This window comes from Notolabrus celidotus, chromosome 10, assembly GCF_009762535.1.
Source record: "Notolabrus celidotus isolate fNotCel1 chromosome 10, fNotCel1.pri, whole genome shotgun sequence".
Classification (NCBI taxonomy): Eukaryota; Metazoa; Chordata; class Actinopteri; order Labriformes; family Labridae; genus Notolabrus; species Notolabrus celidotus.
Genome location: NC_048281.1, coordinates 35,366,455 through 35,387,110, shown reverse-complemented (window position 1 = coordinate 35,387,110; position 20,656 = coordinate 35,366,455). Strand labels below are relative to the sequence as shown.

Genomic DNA, 20,656 nt, shown 5'->3' with positions numbered 1-20,656 from the left:
ACAGGCTCACACACACACACACACACTCACACACACACTCTCACACACACACACATGGGCATGCATGTCAGGGTGGATGAAGCAGGGATAAACAGAACCAGACCAGGATCATCATATAAGTCTCACTAATGAATGAAACTTGAGTGGAAGTTTGTTTTTCTCTTCTCTGAGTCACTCGTCGTTCATCGTACACAGACGTGCTCCCTCCCTTCAGGTGTCGAGGAGTTCAAACACCTCAGAGTTACTCACACTTTTAATCTTTTACAACCTTTTCATGAAGGTGTATTTGTTTTTGTATTAAAGCTAAAGACGTAGCACTAGTGTCACTAGTGTATTATTTATTGTATTTTTTATGTGTGTTCTTGTTTTCATTTTGATATTTTAAAGAGAAGGTAACGTGCAGCACTGATGTCAAACACAAATTTCCCTATGGGGACAATAAAGGACAGCGTATCGTGTCATCGTGTCTCGTATCGCAGGCCTCCCTGCATTCACAGTTAAACCTCTGCACATGATCCAGAACGCAGCAGCAGCACGTCTGGTCTTCAACCAGCCTAAGACAGCTCATGTCACTCCCCTGCTCATGCAGCTACACTGGCTTCCAGTTGCAGATCGCACCAGATACAAAACTCTAATCATGACTTACAAAGCAGGAACCAAAACTGCTCCAGTTTACCTGGAACCCCTCATCCAGGTCTACTGCACCTCTTCTCGGCCGCTACACTCAGCCTCTGAAAGGCGCCTAGTGCTTCCAGCACACAAGGCCTCAAAATCAAAACCACTAGCTGGACTCTTCTCTTCTGTTGCCCCTAAATGGTGGAATGAATTGTCCAACTCCATTCGATCTGCAGAGTCCCTCTCTACTTTCAAAAGACAGCTAAAGACCCAGCTCTTTAGGAAGCACTATGCACTTAGCTAGACTGTTCTCCACTGTTGTCCCCAGGGGCAGATCATGTCTTCCAGCTACAGTTGACTCACACTGTCCTGCTCTACTCTGGGACTCTGTGTTCAGGTCTGGAGTGACCCAGCACTTGGTACTTTGGTCATTATTGTGGTGATGTTAATTGTTGATGATGATAATGGAAGGTCTTAAATGGTTTGGTTGCTTCATTGTAGATGTTCTTTATTTACTTTGTGCATTGCCTTTACACTGCTTGGCAGTACCTGCACCCAAATGGACTTGAAGCTCTTTGTTCCTCTTACTGATCTTGTTTCCTCTCGTCTAGATCTTTGCTTGTGTTGTTCTTGTTCTCGTATGTACGTCGCTTTGGATAAAAGCGTCTGATAAATGACATTGGAACATTGGAACATTGTAACATCACCACCCACTCACTCACAGTAACTTTTCCTGTGTTGGCCCCACATGGACTCACCTGACTTCACTCTGAAATGATATCTTTAGGGGTGAGCCCGACTAAGGATTTGCTTGGTGGAATCTGATTCATCAGATTTTGCCCGTAGTGGATGAATAGTGGAATGTTTGTTGTTTTTCCTTATTGACCCAAAGTCTGCATGATGGTGACCGCATGACAATATTACACATAACCCTTTACAATTAAGAGGATAAAAGCGTCTGCTCAATGACATTGGAACATTGTAACATTGTATCGTCTGGTATCGTATCGTGTTGTTCTTCTGTTTTAAAGGAGAGCATCTACTCTACTTGAACAACATGCAGCGACAATAGAAGTATTCTGTCCTATAACTGAATACATGTGAAGTATAAAATATATTAACATCCCCTCGTTCTTGTGGTTCACTTTTGAGCCATGAATATCTTAAATAAACTAAACCAGAGTGTCACATTAATTCAAATACGAGCACCACATTGACTTGACTTTAAGTCCAAAGAAGAGGGTCCCAAAGAACCCGGTTTCTACTCTTCCCATCATGCAGTGTTTCGTATGACCTTATTGGTTAAGTCCCAGTTTTGTTTCTTTGTTTGTTAATTTTATTTTACAGATATTTGAAGCACAAATGCATCCATCCAATAATAAGCTGATTAAAGGCTGATGTTCCATCTCTACTGCAGACTTACTTTGTTTCACATGTATTTTTCATTTCTCCTGTTTGAAGCTCTAACTTTAGATCTTAGGTTTGTAGTTAATCATCCAAATTTACACTTTTTTCACCATTATGATCAATACAAGCTTTTTTTTGTCACTTATCTATTTCCCTAATACATCATATGTTCAAATCTTGCACAACTGCAAAGTGTTCGTCTCAAGAGTCATAGATTTCATTTTCTGTCAGTAATATTTTCTTGATTGTGAACTTTTCCTGTAGTGTGTAACTCTCTCTGCAGTTTCTGAATAAGACTGACTTGATACATGTCCCTCTTTGGATTCTTAGGCTCACACATCCTCCTCCAAATCCAGTGAGAGTTTTCTATGATCCCTGTTTTCTCCCTCTGATGAACAGTGTGTGACTTTAAGCGGCCTCTGCTCTGACATGATGAAGGAGAAACTAGTGCTCCTGTAGAAGGCCTCTCTCAGAGTGTCTCTGTCAGACTCAAGAGGATCATCTTAGGACTACTTTAAGCTCACTTCAATGAAAGAATTTAGTATCAGGCCTGCAGCAGAAATCTTCCTGTAACTGACGACTGAGGGGCAAAAGAACCCAACAGGAGGACTACGACTGTACCTCCTCTGAGCCGGCTGTCTACCTACGTTAATTCCCCGCTTCCCCTCTCCGTAGGTACGCCTGAAGTTAAAATTCCTGTGGTGGATTAAGGTGAAATACCTCGATGTGGACTTCCCTATAAGGTCTTATGGCTGCCTGCCTCAGACTACAAAGTGAAGTCATCTTCTTATTTAGAGACGTTGAAACCACGGCGGGACGCAGGAGGTGAAGGAGTGCAGAGGAGCTGCTCCTCCTCCTCAAGACGCTCGGAGCAGTAAATAGTCCCGGACGTGCAAACACTCGTGAAAACATAAACATCTCTCGTGACGTACGATGAGCTGCTTTGGCTAATCCAGGTGGAAGAGGGCGAGCGCACATATGACCGGGGGAGCTTAATGAACACCTCATGACTGACGGAGAGAGAGAGAGAGAGAGAGAGAGAGAGAGAGGGAAGCTGTGTTTTCTGAACGGGGGAGTTGAGTCATGGCACACACAGAGCAGGAGCTGAACAGACTCAGTGTGTATTTTTATCTGCAGGAAACCCGCTGTTACCACACCGTGTTTCACTTCATCTTAGGCCAACAGACTGAAACTCCTCTCAGAGACTCTCAAGAAAAACACTTTGAAATATTGACATTGTATACATCATACAGTCACAGGTCCCGAGAGTCAGAACTGAACTGGGCAAAAAGGCTTTTACATTTTCAGCCCCGTTTACCTGGAGCGATGTGCAGAAGGACTTGAAACTGACACATCTTGTAACTCTGGGGGAATTCAAGTCACTCATAAAAGACAGAGAAACAAGCTCCATTGGATCCTGTGATTGCACTGTGTAATCATGTAACCATGTGAAGCTGTGACTGTGTTCTATTTGTGTTGTTTTTTGTGCTTGTTGTGTGTTGTAACCTATGTTGTGCTGCCGTCTTGGCCAGGTCACTCTTGAAAAAGAGTCTCTTACCTGGTTAAAGAAAGAAAGAAAGAAAGAAAGAAAGAAAGAAAGAAAGAAAGAAAGAAAGAAAGAAAGAAAGAAAGAAAGAAAGAAAGAAAGAAAGAAAGAAAATATCTAAGATATCTAGGGGTGACCCCAAATAGTGGAATATTGGACGATTCGTTCTAACGAGTCTTAGTTGACTGTCTTAGTGCAAATTGCCTCGTTAGAAAACAATTCACCCCCTCACAGTGTGTGCTGATAGAGACATGATCTATCCAGACTACACTTGTTTTTTGAATCAGGCTGTAAACATGTTTATTTCTGCTGTAAAGATCGTCTCTTTTGAATGGGTGTGTATGTGGTTTCCGGTACTTCAGGAGCCAGCCCCTAGTGGACACTCAATGAACTGCAGTTTGTATCACTTCCACATTGGACTAATATTTTTAAACCGGAGGTTGCCGCTTGGTCAGAACCAAGAACCATTGTTGTGAAAATAGGTACAAACATTGCAGCCAAATTTCAGATAAAACCATGCAAATAAAAAAAACATCATCAATTTTCTTCTCCACTTTGTCACCACATGACCCCTGAGGAAATAATGCCTTCATTTAACTACAAAGAAATGTGCAGGTTTGTGGATCGACCTGTAAGTTCAAGCATGCAGCTGTGAGCAACATGAGACCACCTCAGGACAATGAGGGGTCTCCAGTCTCTGGCTCTCTCTTTTAGGGGGCCTGAATTGCAAGGAAAAGAAAATGCCTCCTTGAGGCACCATGATGTAGTGACATGAAGAGTGCAAAATGAAGGGAAACCTGTTCAGACTGCAGTAATATTCAAGGCAAGGCAAGGCAAGGCAAGGCAAGGCAAGGCAAGGCAAGGCAAGGCAAGGCAAGGCAAGGCAAGGCAAGGCAAGGCAAGGCAAGGCAAGGCAAGGCAAGGCAAGGCAAGGCAAGGCAAGGCAAGGCAAGGCAAGGCAAGGCAAGGCAAGGCAAGGCAAGGCAAGGCAGCTTTATTTGTATAGCACATTTCATACATGAGGGCAAATGTTGATAATTGACCTCAGGGATACGATAATTGTGTTGCATGAGTCAGATCCTCGATGTATTGCCAGCTGCATCACACAGTGATTGAAAACATGGAGGATGAGGATGAATGTTTGACTCTGTTTTCATACTTAAAGTGAGGGTTGTAAATTAACTGCAGCTGTCAGGCAGCTGCTAGGTAGCAGGGGGTGTGTGGTGCTGTTTTTACAGTAACATTGATTTTTAAACTCAAACGAACCGGTGCTCAAAAGTTTAGTTAATCTAGTAAAGGTTCCTCTGGTGATAGATTTGAATTGTTGTAGCTGATGTTGTTGTTTTATATGTTTTAATGCATTTGCACCCACTGCCTCTCTCTGCTGAGTGTAAACTTCAGAGGTTTTATCATTCATTGTTCGATTGTTTCCGGAGAGAAACTTTCAGACTCTGTGAGTTAGAAGTCTAACTTTAAATCTCTCTGCACAGCCAGAGCACCAGAAGTGACTTTGCTCCAGTTCACCGTTCTATTTTCTATTTTGTCCCTCCTTGGCCTCCATAGTTCCTTTCCCTTGTCTCCATCTCCTTCCTGTTGCCAAGTAGGCCAGAAGTGATCTATAAATAGTCGCTCTGCTCGCCTCTGTGCGCTGCTCCTCTCTGCTGAGACACAGAGCGAGTCCTGTGCCAGAGAGAAATGAGTAACCTGAGCACCATGTACCTTACACCCACTCTGCCTGGCCACTGACAGGGTGACACACACACACTCTCACACACACACACACACATACACACACATGCATGCTTATACAATAGACAAAAGGCACAGGCAGTTCAAATGAGTCCAGCAGCTGTGCTCGGTGGATAAGAGCAGAGCAGGAGTTCCCTGAAAGGCTAAATGCAGAGAGCAGAGCAGACCTACGTCCTTCCTTTGACGATAAACAGACAGTGAGTCAGTCCAACTCACAGATTTAGTTCATGCAGAGACATTTAAGACCAACTATGAACTAAAAACAGGGACATCCTTATTACTTTATAGCCTCTCTCTCTTTCCCTCCTTTAAGCACCAGAGCGCTCCGTCCTTCACCAATGAACCAGTCTGATCTGGTCCTCTCTGAGGTTTCTGTCTTTGAATCTGAGCTAATGTCTTCACTTTCAATCCAAAATGTCCAATTAAAGATTCTTTAAGTGTAATTCTTTAGAGGAAATCATTTCATTCATACAGACAGGGTGTGGATTGTGTGCTCAGATCAAACTAAAGCATGGATGAAACCGCAACGATGTTAGATAACCTAAAAATGTGAAAATGGGAGTAAAGATATTAATGCAACTTATAATTATTTACAGAAAGATGCTGCAGCGATGACATTTTCAACAAAAAGCCAATGCTATTTATGCAATTAGATATGCATTGCAGAGATTTCTTATATCTAAAAGTCTATTAAATAAGAGCAGTTGCAAAAAAAGTTAATGACAGTTGCATGTTGAGTTCTGCAAGATAACTTAAACTCCCACACTGTCCAACTTGCAAAAGAACATTTACTGGTGATGTTCAGGGTCCCAAACACTAACAGTGGATGAATTTGTGCAAGTTGGCAATGCTTCCTTTGCTTGCAGAGTTAGTTGAGCTCATTTCTCTCCAACTCGTCTGATGGAACAAATATGCAAAGTATTTTTCTACTCTGAGTTTTGCAGCGTTAATGCATTCACAATAACTCAAGCCAATGCATTTCTCTTGATATCTGGAGATAAACACATCGCTGATCTGCTGCTACTGTATGAACCACCTGGACCTCTGAGGTCCTCAGGTACTGGTCTGCTTTCAGTCCCTAGAGTCAGAATGAAACATGGTGAAGCAGCGTTTAGTCATTATGCTCCACATATCTGGAACACACTCCCTGAAAGCTGCAGGTCTGCTCCAACTCTCACCTCTTTTAAATCAAAGACTAAGACCTTTTTATTTAACACTGCCTTCCTATCTTAGATTATTTTAACTCACTTTAAATGCACATTTTAAATTTACTTTTAATATATTTCTAATTTTCCTTTTCTTTTCTGTTTTATTATATTTGTCATTTTAATTGTGTTCTTTTATGCCTGTCTGAAAGTCTCCAATGCTTTTAATGTTTTAATGTAAAGCACATTGAGTTGCCCTCATGTATGAAATGCACTATACAAATAAAGCTGCCTTGACTTGCCTAAATGCTAGCAGTTTCTAGCTAATAGCCTTTTGCCATTGCCTCTCAAAGATGATTAGCACGAAAGCGTCTTGACCACAAGGAGTGAAAGTGTAATGTCAAGGAAGAATATCTTGGTTAGTAGTGGAGCAGCTAGGACTGAACTTCTGATCACACAAACATCAACACGCTCCTTTTAAATCTTCAAGTGTCTTCTGCATTTGCTTCATTGTGAGAGTGTCTTCTACTTTGCTGCTAAGCCTGAAAACCACAGCCTGCATGGACGCTGCAGCTTGAGATGAATTGCATGAACAGTTTTCCTTTTAGATCATGAGACAGACTCTCTCCCCTCTCCTTCTCTCCTGCTAACACGGCAGCTTCCTCTCAACAAAGAGCTAATGTCTTTAAATTCGTACACGTTTGCATCTTCTGTCTGAGATACCTCAGCGTGCCAGGAGCAAACAGACCCCCGTCTGACAGAAGACACTAAACTGCTGTGACTGTAATTGGCCTGCTTGCTTTCCGTGGATGCTGATTGGCTGCAGAGGGAAACCTGATGTCTCAGGGATCATTTATCCTGTTATACCTCCATTACTGAATCATCTGTCATTCCTGAGGAAGACTCACAACAACCCGGTTTTTCAGATTCCAATGCTGAACAAATCTCTCACTTTCTCTCTCTGCGTCCTCCCGAAGCGTCTCCACCTCCCTCCTGTAGCTGCCTTGGCATGCCGTCCGCTCTGTGGGGTGTAATTGTAACTCTCTGCCTCCTCTAACTCCCACTACATGCTAAAATTTCACCATTGTGATGAGAAAATTACCGTCCTTTAGCTTGGAAGTGATAATTCCCCTGTCTGTGATCGCCTTTGTGCAACTGGACCACATACACGGGGAGTTCTACATGTGTCAGGACCAAACGGGGGATGCTGCGTGATTCTGTTGAGACCGGCAATTAGACTCAGATACAGCTTTGGGCTGAAGAGGAGCAAACTGTGGAGAGCTTAAGAGCCACATTGGAACATTGGAGGGTGGTGTGTAATCAGGGATGGAGAGACTTTCAAAGGAACACAAAGTGATGCAGAAACAATAAATGAGACACATTTTAGAGTTGTAGGAGCTTGAAAAAACCTTTAGCAGGAAGCTTTGGAGCACATCTCTGCTTCTTTAACAAATTAGAACGATTAGGAAAAATCAGCATGCAGATTTTGTGTAATCAGTCCTCAGCTGGCGGGTCTCTCTCTTGCAAAAGTGAAACTATAAGTGGGATTTTCCCAGACTAAAGGGAAGCTGTAGAATAAGTTTTGCTTTTGCTTCCTCGATGGGAAACTCAGGACATCTGAGCCGGACAAAACAACAAACTTTTTGAGGCAGGCTTCGGATCCAAGTTTCATCCTTACTATTTTTGAACAGGGGTCAAAAAAAGGGACAATGATCAGAATGAAGATGTTGTGTGTTTCCTCCTCAGCAGATCTGATCTCTTGCAAAAGGACAGTGGTTTCAGAATAATGAATGAAAGATGATCAAAATGTTCAAAACGTTTTAAGAGTAAGTAAGTAAAAATGTATTCATGTAGCACCTTTAAAATGCTCGGTTACAAAGTGCTTCACAGGCGCAAAACAATTAAAACAAGCAAGATAGAAACAAAATACGTCTTCAGAAATAATCAGAAAATAAATAAACAGACAGACATCCGTAGACATTAGATGGGAGGTTCTCTGAAGGCTGTTTTCAGTAGCTTCTTAAAGCTGTCAACAGAAACATTGATAAAGCTTATAGTTAGAGCTGGATCAGGCTTGGACCAGCTTTTGTTATGCTGCTATAGGCCTAGACTGCCGGGGGAACTGGCACACTGACACACTGGGATCCTAGCTCACCCTCTTCCCCCCAACCCCCTCATCACTTACTTTAACTCTGCCTGTCCCATTAAAGTTACTAACCATAGACCTTTCTGGAGTCCCTGAGCTCCCTTGTCTCGTAGATTCCTCTGAGCTGCATGCATGGAAGCATGAATCTAAGGTGAATCTCTTCTTCCTGATCCCTGCACACTCAGCTCCTCTCAGGTCTGGGTTTTGAGTCTGTCACCTTCGCAGAGCGTTCACAGTCTCCTCCTCAACAACAACAAAAGCAGCAGCAGCAGCAGACTCAGACACACCATCGGCTCTGCTTTCAATCAAACAGCTACTGTATTAGTCACAAGTTTATAAGCTTCCCTCGGCTGCAACAGAAAACCCTGAAGAGACCAGGAGGAGAGGAAGGGAGAGAGGAGAAGTATCCAATCCCAGAAGTTCTACTTTTGCAGGTTTCCCTTCATGGCTTTGATTTATTAACAATTAATGTTGCATCCATTGCAGGATAAATAAAGAAAGAGAGGATGAAAGCACTCATTTGATGGAGTATTGAGTCCCGTCTATGTGTGGTCACATCATATTTCACTCTCAAAGATCTCAGCGGAAGTGAAACCCAACATCTCCTCTTACAGCAACAACATCCACTCCCAGCTGCCGATATATTGATTTGCTGTGATGGGTTTTTAAATCGCTATAAACAAACGTTGACATCCGGTGATGAACTGAAGCCGTCTGCAGGAGTGGAGAGAGACAAAGACAGAGAGATCAGGTCTGCAGAGTCAGTGAGCTCTTCTGAAGACACACTTTTATCTTAGAGCCTTTCCTGATTTGATCTGCATTTAATTTTAACCGTCTTCAGAAATACATTTTAAATAATTGTATTCCTTTAGAGTTCTTTTAGGGGAATTTTATGTCTTTTAAAATATGTTTTATTTCTTTATCTTGACTTGTGTGTTTTTATGAACAGCCTGTTATTTTTTGCTGACCATCTGAATAGGACTGGGTGATAATTCAATAAAGTGATGTAATGTTTCTCAATAGAAATATAACAAATGCTGATAAAAAATTTGGATATTTCAACCTGTAATTACACCCCCCAACCACTGGAAAGAGAGGGGGCGCAATTGTGCATTACACGCTAGTTGTCACCCAACATTACACAGAAGAAGGAGACGACCTTGAACAGCCAATCATGTCACAGGGTTAGAGGTAGGCGGGGCTTAAAGACGTTCGGAGTGGAATGTAAACACAGCGACAACTTTCACTCAGAAGCAAAAAACTGCTTTTAAATTTAAACGAAATGATGATTTGATATTATTTACTTACTTATTACTTAAGTTATATTTTTGGGTATGTTTGCCTTTAATGGATAGGACAGCTGGAGAGAGACAGGACATATGGGGAGTGGAGAGAGGAGGAGGACAGGGATGGATGCAGTAAATGCTCGAGGCTGGAATTGAACCCATGACCTCTGCAACGAGGACTATAGCCTTTGTATATGGGGCGCACGCTTAGACCTCTAGGTCAAAGGCGCCCCTTGTAACTTGTTTTTTAAAAGTGCTCCACAAATAAAATGATTATTATCACTCCACATCTCTCAGGGTTTTAAAACTTTCTGCTTCTGCAAATGAGACATCTCCAAGATTTAAGATACGATGTTAAAAACCTTCCATTGCATCCCTCTTTCATGATGTTCCCTCATGCAGGAGTTTTACACGTTAGCACTACTTGATGTCTTCTCTAACATTTCTACACAGAAAGGCTTTTAACGCCTCCATGCTGGATTTGATTAGCTGTCAAGTTTGTGCGTCTTCTCCTTTCTCACTCATTGTCTGAAGTGACTCACTGACGTGTTTGTCTTCAAACTTTCCCTCCATGGTGTAAACATAAAGGACGTGCAGAGAGGGTGAGTTTGAGAAAACGGGGTCATCCCTATATGTTCCCACATTTCTAGGACATTTTCAAAATGAGGTCTTGTGTTCCAAACAAGCGGCAACCTCCAGTCTAAAACACATGAGTCTAATGTGGAAGTGCTAAAAACTGCAGTTCATGGAGGATCCACTTGAGGCTGAAACCACATACACGCCAATTCAAAGAGACGATCTTTACAGCAGAAATAAACATTTTTACAGCCTGGTTCAAAAAACAAGTGTAGTCTGGAGAGCTCATTTCTCAATCGGCCAACACTGTACAGGGGGGAATCTCAAAGATATTGAGATTACAAGTCTTCCAATGAGAGGCACAGCTGACTTGATTGACAGGTGGGAACACTGTAGCTGTTCAGGCTCAAAGCCCGCCTCTTTACGTTACAAACTAGGGGTGGGAATCGAAAACCGGATCCGACTTAGAACCGGTTCCAATTGATCAATTCCATCTGAATTGTACACCTCAAATCTTATCGATTCTTCTTAACAATTCATTTCCTATCATGACGTCAAGTCGCATTACGTTGCATCACGTCACACACTCTGCGACGCAGAACTCCTTCAACCACGAGGAATCAAAGTGTTTTCCTCCAGGCTCCAGGGGCCACACCCGGACTCACATGGCCGAAAATGAGGCACCGAGAGAGGGTAAAATACCTCCGCGATGACCCCTGGAGGAAAAGCGTTTTTCTTCTTCAAATTCAAAGTCTTTTCCTCCAGGCTCGAGGGTCCACGTCCGGACTCACGCGGCCGAGAATGAGGTCAACCTATTGTTCAGTATGTGTTAAATCACGAGTCTCCATTCCACCTGCATGTTAACTCACCAGGCCACACCTGATCAACCAAGCCACGCCCCCAACCCTATAAAACCCTGCACCCAAGCCCTTGTTTCCCCTTTTCCCTCCAAACCTGGCATGTGCCAGTGACTCCTTTGTCTAAATGTTTGTGCCATGTGGTTTCGAAGAATTACCTGGAGTGGATGCATGACTGATGTAAGTGACGCCTTATTTCCGACTTATCTTTATCAGTATTATGTGACATTGTTTATTTAGGTATTTAATATCTCCTTTTTTCCCCTTTTGTTTGGAATAGCAAAAATCATCCACATCCAAATCCACTCCTTTGTCAGCACTGAGCTGATCCTTTCTTTTGAAAATAAACCTTTGAAACCTGCCCTGGATCCTGTGTGTTTGACTGCACACCACACATTGTTCTGTGAACCAGTATCAAGAGGAAACCAACATATTACAGTATGTTCAAGTTGAATTTGTTCATGTTCAGTCTTGTGTAGAAATCATTTTGGGAAAAATCAAATGGTTCCTTTTGGTGAGGAAGACCATAGAACTACTTTTTTCCACCTCAAAAAATGTATTTATTTATTTAATTTAACCTTTATTTAACCAGGTGAGTTAATTGAGAACCAATTCTCATTTGTAATAACGACCTGGGCGAGGAGGCAACACAGGCGGCATGACAATAAATAAAAAAACAAAAACAGAGAGGACATACAGACAGACCTAGAGACTGAACAGTACAATACAAACACATGACAGCAGTGAACAACTTAAAAGCAATTTAAAAGCAAGTGCAGTGATGTTGAGTTATGGGGTGTATTAGGTTTTTGAATGTGGCGAGTGGAATGAGAGAGGTCAGCTTCAGGGATAGTTGCAGGTGATTCCAGTCATTTGCAGAGGAAAACTGGAAGGAGGTGCGACCAAAGGAGGTCCGGGTTTTGGGTGGGATGAGTTTGATAAAGCTCCTTGAGCGCATGCAGGCTCCGGTTTGTGCTGTGAAGTTTGATTAGTGACTGTAGATATAACGGGGTTTTACCAGTGAGGGATTTGTAAATGAATAGAAACCAGTGTGTTTGTCTGTGTGAGTGGAGTGAAGGCCAGTTCAGCTGAGAGGACAGGTGACAGGGGTGATCGGGGCTCCAGTGACCAAACGGATAGCAGCGTGGTAAATGACATCCAGTCTGTGAAGGAGGGTGTTGGAAGCAGACCTGTAGGCTATGTCACCGTAATCAAGAATTGGGAGGACTGTCATCTGAACCAGAAGCTGTTTAGCAGAGTGTGTGAAGGAGGATTTGTTGCGATAGAGAAAACCAATACGGGATTTGACCTTAGCGAGTAGTGTGTTGATGTGTGCTTCAAAATACCCAGGAATCATTAGGAGAGCTGATAAGGAATTGGATTGATAAGCAGAAACGACAACGGCATTGACATTGATAAATTCTTATCAACTCCCACCCCTATTACAAACGCTCAACAGCAGTTATGTTGAGTTTAACATTTCCAATATGGCTGCTGCTGACAATTCTGCTCAAAACAGATCTTCAGAAACAGATGGGTGAAGTCATGGATACTACATCCATTATTTATAAAGTCTGTTTCCTACATTTCCCTTCAATTGAACCTCTATCCTCCCACAAGAGTTTTTGGAAGCACTTTATAGTAAATGAATGAATGAGTGAGTGAATTTATTTCAATCAGCAGCAGAAGAAATCATCACAATCATCACAAGAGAAAATAATAGTCTGATCTAACAGGGTTTCCTCTGAAGCAGAGCTCATAGATGCCGAAATGTGGGAACATAGGTCAGAAGAAAACAGCACATGAAACCTGCTGAGCATACTCTCCATGGAGTCACACAATTAGGCAGCAGAGATGTGGTTGTCTGTGGCAACCTGAGCGGCGGAGAGAGATAGTGGATGGACTCGGACGACGTGATGGACCGGCGTGCACACGCATGTGCACACACAACCATGCACACGCACGCTAGAGCTGAGCAAACAAACCAGTGGAACAACACTCAGTGAGTCAGTGCCTGCATGATCCATTAGCAACCCTTAGCATACACACACACACACACGTTGTGACAGAGGAAACCCACTGACCCCCGCTGCAACAACTCGGAGACCTTTGTGAGCACGATGTCAACACGCTAAGCACGCTGATACAATTACAGTCCGAGAACTTTCTACCATTGTGACAGCAGCGTGAGATAATCACAGGTTGTCACGTAGACGCCGTTATAGAGCTCTGCACAACAGAGGAGGTCAATCTGAGATCCAGGCCTGCACATGCAATTAGCATCCCGCAGTCAGATGTACATCATGACTGGAATTAACCTTGGCTTTTACCGCTTTGAAAAGTTCTGCTGAAACTTTAGAAGCGACAGGTGAGTGAGTGCAAAGATCAGCTTACAGTGAGGTGGTCAGGAAGTAAGGACCATCAGCTGTTAGGGGGCGTGTCTTCAGATGGGCCTTATACCCTCTACACTAATGCATGATTGATGCAACATAACGCTGTAACTGTTCTAGCTGACAGGAAATCAACTTATCACAACTTTAAAGATTTAAAATCAAACATTCAGGACATTTACAAACTTTCTATCCAATAGTTTGAGCTTTAAAAGTGAGGATTTGGTTGTTTTATGTTAAAAGAACTCACTTTGCTGCAAGTTGCATTGTTTTTTACAACCACAGGACAATTTTTTCTTAAGTTTGAAATAAATTTTGATTTAAAAATCACATAAAATGTGCATTTCAGTTGTGCAAAGAATCCCTTAACTTGCACAACACTCATGCTGGGTTCAGTGCAACATAGAAACTGTCAGGGAGTCAGTGTGTCTTGCCTTTGAGACTTTAAGATCCTTCTGCTGCACATTTCACCTCCATACCTCTCTGGTCTCCTTCAAACACACACACCTACCCACACACACAGATCCTCCTCGTCCACACTTCCTCCTCACTGTACACCGTGCTCGCCTGGCCTCCATGGGATCTGGAGCTTTCAGCGGTGCAGCCCCTGATCTCTGGAACTCCTTACCACTAACCGTCCCTAACTCAGACTCTCTTCCAAAACCCTCCTTTTTAGATCAGCATATTCTCTGGAGTTAATTTATCATCATGCATTTGCATATATTAAAGGGGAACTAATTTTGGCTTCCTCTTTTGTAAATGGCGAACAATAAGAATTACTGGTACAGCTTACAGTATTAATGCATTCAATAGTTAGGACTTATGCACTAATTTAACATGAATTGAACCCCTACTGCTATAATATGAGGTGACAGCTCTCATATAACTCCTCACATGTACCTTTTTATTGCATTTCATCCTTCCATTCATTGTGTTCTTTTCATATTGTTTGTTTTATTGAGTGCTTAAGAACATTTAAAAACTTTCTTTCCAACAGCTCAAGCTTTAAAAGTGAGGATTTGATTGTTTTTTGTTAAAACAGCTCACTTAACTGCAAGTTGCAAAGTTTTTTACAACCTTAGGACAACTTTTTTTCAAAGTTGAGAGAAGTTTTGATTAATATCATGCAGGGTGCAACTTAAAAACTGTCAGGGAGTGAGTGTTTCTTGACTTTGAGGTTGAAGCACTTCAAACTTTGCAGGACGGGATGCTTTCTTTAGTTTTGCAGTGGTGATGTGTGTCGTACGTATTTAAATGCTCTGTCCAGATTATATTCACAAGTCTCCTCAGGTATCTGTGACTTCTGACCAAGACATGTCTTTCAAAACTGTCGGATCAAAAGTCCGAGTTGCTGCCATGCGGCGAAGCGCGGCCCTCTCTCACATCGTGACTTAGCATAAGAAAGGATTGGCCAGACATTCCTGGGCCCCACGTCTCTAAAAATACATCCCCGTGCTGAATAATGTAAGCGGAGTGTGGAGTGCAGCAGTCAATAATTAAGTGGATGCCTTGGTGTGAGAGGAGGACGCCGCTCGTTTACAGTGTAAAAGAGAAGTGGGCCAAGAAAGGTAAGGTGTCACAGGTGAGGATTAGATCATCGGCCTCTCAACGTGGTCACACGGAGGAGGATCAGACGCAGGGATGCAGAGAACAGTTAACCCTCCATCGTATCTGTGGATATTACTTCAGCTGATTTAGACTTTGAGGTGAAAGTAGACTGTTTCATGTCCTTCTCAAGATCAACAGACTTTTAGTTTGGTTGATGGACGCTGATTCAAAGTGGAATCAGAACAAGATTGTGCAGGATTAGATGACCGAGGGTAAAAGATAACTTCTGTTAACCAAAAACTTGCACACAAACATGATTCATAAATGCACTAAGAAGATGCTACTTAGTTTTAAGTGCAACAGGCTAGTGTTTGTGGACTCTTATTTGAGCAGATCAGGTCTGTTTTGGTGATTTTTTTGGTCTACAAAGATCTGATAGTGGACTTTTTAAAAACCTACAAAGATCCTGCAATCCTGTCCTGCAAAAACCTTAAAGGCAAAGCTGTAAAGTCCAGCAAGAAGGTCTTTAACAGACTTGTGGTTTGGTTGATGAAGGCTGATTCAAAGTGGAATCAAAACAAGATTGTGCAGGATTAGATGACAGAGGTTAAAAGATAACTTCTGTTCCACCAAAAACTTGCACACAAACATGCTTCATAAATGCAATAAGAAGATGCTACTTAGTTTTAAGTGCAACAGGCTAGTGTTTGTGGACTCTTATTTGAGCAGATCAGGTCTGTTTTGGTGCATTTGTTAGTCTACAAAGATCACTTAATTCACTTTTAAACAATCTACAAAGATCCTGCAATCCTGTCCTGCAAAAACCTTAAAGGCAAAGCTGTAAAGTCCAGCAAGAAGGTCTTTAACAGACTTGTGGTTTGGTTGATGGAGGCTGAATAAAAGTGGAATCAGAACAAGATTGTGCAGGATTAGATGACAGAGGGTAAAAGATAACTTCTGTTCCACCAAAAACTTGCACACAAACATGCTCCATTAATGCAATATTTAAAGAAAATTCAACTTTAAATGATGCTACTTAGTTTGAGTGCAACAGGCTTGTGTTTGTGGACTTTTATTAGGTCTGCTGTGGTGCATTTCTTAGTCTACAAAGATCACATAGTTCACTTTTAACAGTCTACAAAGATCCTGCAATCCTGTCCTGCAAAAACCTTTAAAGCAAGTCCAGCAACAAGGTCTTTGTGTTAGCCCACAAGCCCCCTCACAGCACACACCTCCATGTCCCAGTCAGCTGGCAGATCATAAACCAGATAAAGTCAGCCCCTCACTCTCTCACAAAGTTACACAGATGCAGCTTTCTCTTACCTTGCTCCTGATCTGTCCCGAGGTGGACACTTTCCGGATGAGTTTCTGGGGCCCTTCCTGCTCCGCCTCGCTGTCAGAGGACTCGTCCGCAGCCCCGGAGCCGGACACAGCCCCCACCACATGGGCATGGACCCCCGCCGCGGACACCGGCCCTTTTTCCGGCTCCTGTCGAGGGGAGGGAGAAAAGCAGTCTGTGTTAGCCTGGGCTCGGTCCTCCTCTGCTCCGAGCTTCCTGCTGCTGCTGCTGCTGCTGCTGAGCGGCTGCGACGCGTCTCTCCGCGCTGTCATCTCTCTCTGTCTGTGCCTGTGTGTGCTGGAGTGTGTGTGTGTCACTGTGTGTGCTGGAGTGTGTGTGTGTGTGTGTGTGTGTGTGTGTGTGTGTGTGTGTGTGTGTGTGTGTGTGTGTGTGTGTGTGTGTGTGTGTGGGCTGGTGAACGCACAGGGGATGTTGCATGTAGCGGCCCAGTGGGGATGGGCTCCAGTCCACACACACATGGAGTAACCCCCCACTCCCCACCCCTTCAGTGCCTCCTCGGCTGCTCCAGCCTGCACGCCACTCCACACAGACCGCCTCATCATCACTCCGAGCACCGGGAGCAGCATGGAGCAGACCCTGACCCTGGAGCCACTACATCCGGGCAGTGCCATGGAACTACAAGTGCAACCTAACTAGTCTTTAATTTTGAGAATATATGTCTTCTACAATCATGCTCAAAAACTTTAAAATGAGGCTGTCACAGAAGCTTCTGCACTCAGGTGACTGATTATGTCTCCTCCAATCAAATAAAAGCCTCTAATCTAATCCATAAAGAAGCTTCATCACAGTCTGATCTCATTATGGAGCCTATATATGCAGAGGGGTGGACAAGGGTGGCACTGGCACCCCTTGAAATCCAATTGGCCACCCCAAAATCCTAAGCTATGATTGGCTGTTTGCCTTGTCAGAGGAGGGGTTTCTGTTAAAAACTATAATCTGGGCTGACAGTAGATTTCTTTATTAGTGCCCTCAAATGTGACTTTGAAAAAACACCTTTTGTAAGTCCTTAAAGAATGAAGCTTAGAAGATGTATGCCACTTTGTCATGTTTTTTTTAAAGTCAAAAGGAATATAACAACTGTTTAATACTTTAATGAAAGCAGGCTGTGAAGACAGAAAGGCCACCCCTGCCTATGAGAGCCTCAGTTGGGCCTCCCCAGGTCAAAAAGTTCTGGACACGCCCCTGCACGGAATTACAAGTGCAATCTTACTTTTCTTTAATTTTTGTATTTATACATTTCTTCCAAAGGCGACAATCATGCTCAAATATTAAACATGAGGCTTTCACAGAAGCTTCTGCACTCAGGTGACTGATTGCCATCAATCAATGAATCAAGCTGTATTTATAAAGCAACTTTAATACAAATCAAAAGCAACCCAAAGTTCTTTACAGCGACTGAAATACAAGAAAGAAGAAGAAATAAAATAAGGGGATGGCTTTTTACATTTTCACTCTTTTTATTTCCTAAATTGAGCTCTTACTATTCTTTTACTGTTTTTATTTATCATTATATTTGTGTATGATTATATTGTGGTTTAATAACTGTACAGCAGTTTGGTCAACTGAGGTTGTTTTTAAATGTGCTTTATAAATAAAACTTGACTTGACTTGACATATTAAGGGAAATAATTATAATAATAATATTAATAATACAAATTTGGAATTATAATAAAATAGAATAGAGACTAATGCACACCAACAATAAAATATGTGTAATTAAAATAAGTTAAAGCATCAAAATTAAGAATACAAATAGTTCAAATCAATAGATTTAAAAAGGATAAGAGTTGAAAATAAAACTAAGGCTGAAAAAATATCAATAAAACTGATAAATAAATAAAAATATAATAAGATAACATTTAAAATTACTAAAATAATAAAGCAACATTTAAATCAGTATGACAGTAAAAGGTATAATACAGTTAAACCCTACATAAAGCCAGACTGAATAAATACCTTTTTAGTTTATGTTTAAAAGTCTCATGATGTGTCTCCTCCAATCAAATAAAAGCCTGTAATCTAATCCATAAAGAAGCTTTATCACAGGCATGTTGTATCCCTGATCTCATTATGGAGACTATATAGTGATACATGTGTGAGCACGAGAGTAACATGCTGCCTGTAGCCACTCCAGCCTGAGGAGGACAAACCGTTTCATTAAACACCAACCCTAAAATATCATTTTACGCATTTACGCTCCTTCTTCATCTTCATCTCTGACTTAGTCTGAAATACTGAAACCATTAACCAAGAGGGGATTCGAATCATTTCCAGCACACTGAGCAACACGACAGGAATAGGACTCCACAAGGAAATGGGCAGGGTAGCCTTCAACATGAAGAGGACTCCCCGCTTTCATCCGAGAATACACCCAAACCAAGACGCGAGGACGCACAAAGACTCGGAACATGGATCAATCTGGAGTCCTTAAAGGTTACCCAAGAATCACATTCCACTCTGTTTCTGAGATAAACGAGCACTTCAAGAGAGATCTAGACACACTACAATGAGACTCAAACGGATTCTAGAGCAGCCCTGAAATCACAGCGCGTAGAGGAAAACACCAAAGAGGATCAAACACCTCCAAAGTGTGAAAACAGCGTCAGGGAAACCTCTAACACACACCTCGAGACCATTAAAGTAAGAACACAGAGTGCTGCCTTCCCTCGGGGAGCAGAAGTGATTAAAAAAGTCTCCATTGTTGGATTTTACTGACCAGTTCCTCCCAGGCAGGACTCCGAGTGTACGGATACACATCCTCCATGATCCCGGAGAGCTCTCAGTCCACACCGGGGGAGAGAAGAACCGAATCAGGGGAAGAAGGAGAGGCGGCTCGCTGCCCTGACTCCACTCATATGCGCTCTGCTGGAGAGAGAGAGATGGGATTCACTTCTCCTCCTCCTCCTCTTGCTGCTCTCTCTTCTTCTCTTCTCCTCCTGCTGCTCTCTCTTCTTCTCTTCTCCTCCTGCTGCTCTCTTTTCCTTCTCTTCTCCTCCTGCTGATCTCTTCTTCTCCTCCTGCCTGCTCTCTTCTCCTCCTCCTCCTCCTCCTCTTCTCTTCTCCTCGGAGGGCCGAGCCTATCAGCGCTCCACGTGATAAATGTCAAACCCGCTTAAACGCGCGCGGCACGGTTAGTGGTCACGGCCCTGCGGGGATCTCACGCGCGCACAGCTTCAGTTTTATGACAGGGCGCGCGTGTGAGGTATGTAAATGCGAGTGCACGTGAGCAGATTTATGTATGTGGGACTAAATGACGTCACTGATTTGGGTACTAACTTTACTAATCCAATTAATGATTGCAGACGTTTCTTATTCCCCACATGCCTCTTCCTGTTATGGTGAGATTATCCCACTGAACACTTTCTAGGAACTCAAAACTGATATCTCAATAAAGTATATTAATGGATTTTGTGACGTATTTGCAAACATTTCAATATAGGGTCAGTTTGGATGTGAATGAAAAGAACTGTCACTTCATATAAAAGCAGTAGGGGTTAAACTTTCTCCAAAAAAAAAAAGTAGGCTACACATTGCACACTTAATTCATATTAAATAAGTGCATAAGTCATAATTATTGAAACAAATGGTTACTGTAGTCTGCAGTTTATGAAGTTATGTGAGTAATACAATTGTCTAAGACTAGTAATAAAACATTGCTTTTGTATTTGTATAGAATAGTTTAACTTCAGTGGATTCATTTAAAGAATAAAAATGACATAAATAAAAAGAAATAACTGCTCTGGTACATCAGATAAAATACTTAATATATTAGAATTAAAGATCAAAATGTATGGGTCTCCACTCAACTATTTTCAGCACATAGCTTATAACATTGTTAAAAACACCAGAAATTAAGATAAGATAAGATATACTTTATTGATCCCCATTGGGGGAAATTCTTTTGTTCCAGCAGCTTACAACACGGGACAGGGATATATAATTGTACTTACATAGTTAAAAATAGAAGAAGAAGAAGAAGAAGAAGAAGAAGAAGAAGAAGAAGAAGAAGAAGAAGAAAGGTAAAAAATAAA

General features: G+C 42.2%; 1 protein-coding gene and 1 long non-coding RNA gene across 6 annotated transcripts in view; one reads left to right on the top strand and one right to left on the bottom strand.

Moving 5' to 3' along the window:
• Nucleotides 1-19,825, bottom strand: part of dgkh (diacylglycerol kinase, eta) — an 88,354-nt gene extending 68,529 nt beyond the window's left edge. For 2 of the 5 annotated variants that reach the window (XM_034694616.1, XM_034694619.1), the window contains exon 1: nucleotides 16,589-16,909. In XM_034694616.1, coding sequence (XP_034550507.1) covers nucleotides 16,589-16,876 — 288 coding nt within the window. In that variant the 5' untranslated portion in view covers nucleotides 16,877-16,909. Of the gene's footprint in view, nucleotides 1-16,588; nucleotides 16,910-19,341 lie in introns of those variants that run through there. The other 3 variants (XM_034694618.1, XM_034694617.1, XM_034694621.1) reach the window with 3 other exon arrangements.
• Nucleotides 11,405-11,688, top strand: LOC117820718. Its single transcript, XR_004632828.1, has 2 exons — nucleotides 11,405-11,507; nucleotides 11,608-11,688. It is a non-coding gene; the product is annotated as an uncharacterized LOC117820718 (long non-coding RNA).
• Nucleotides 19,826-20,656: the final 831 nt, after the last annotated feature.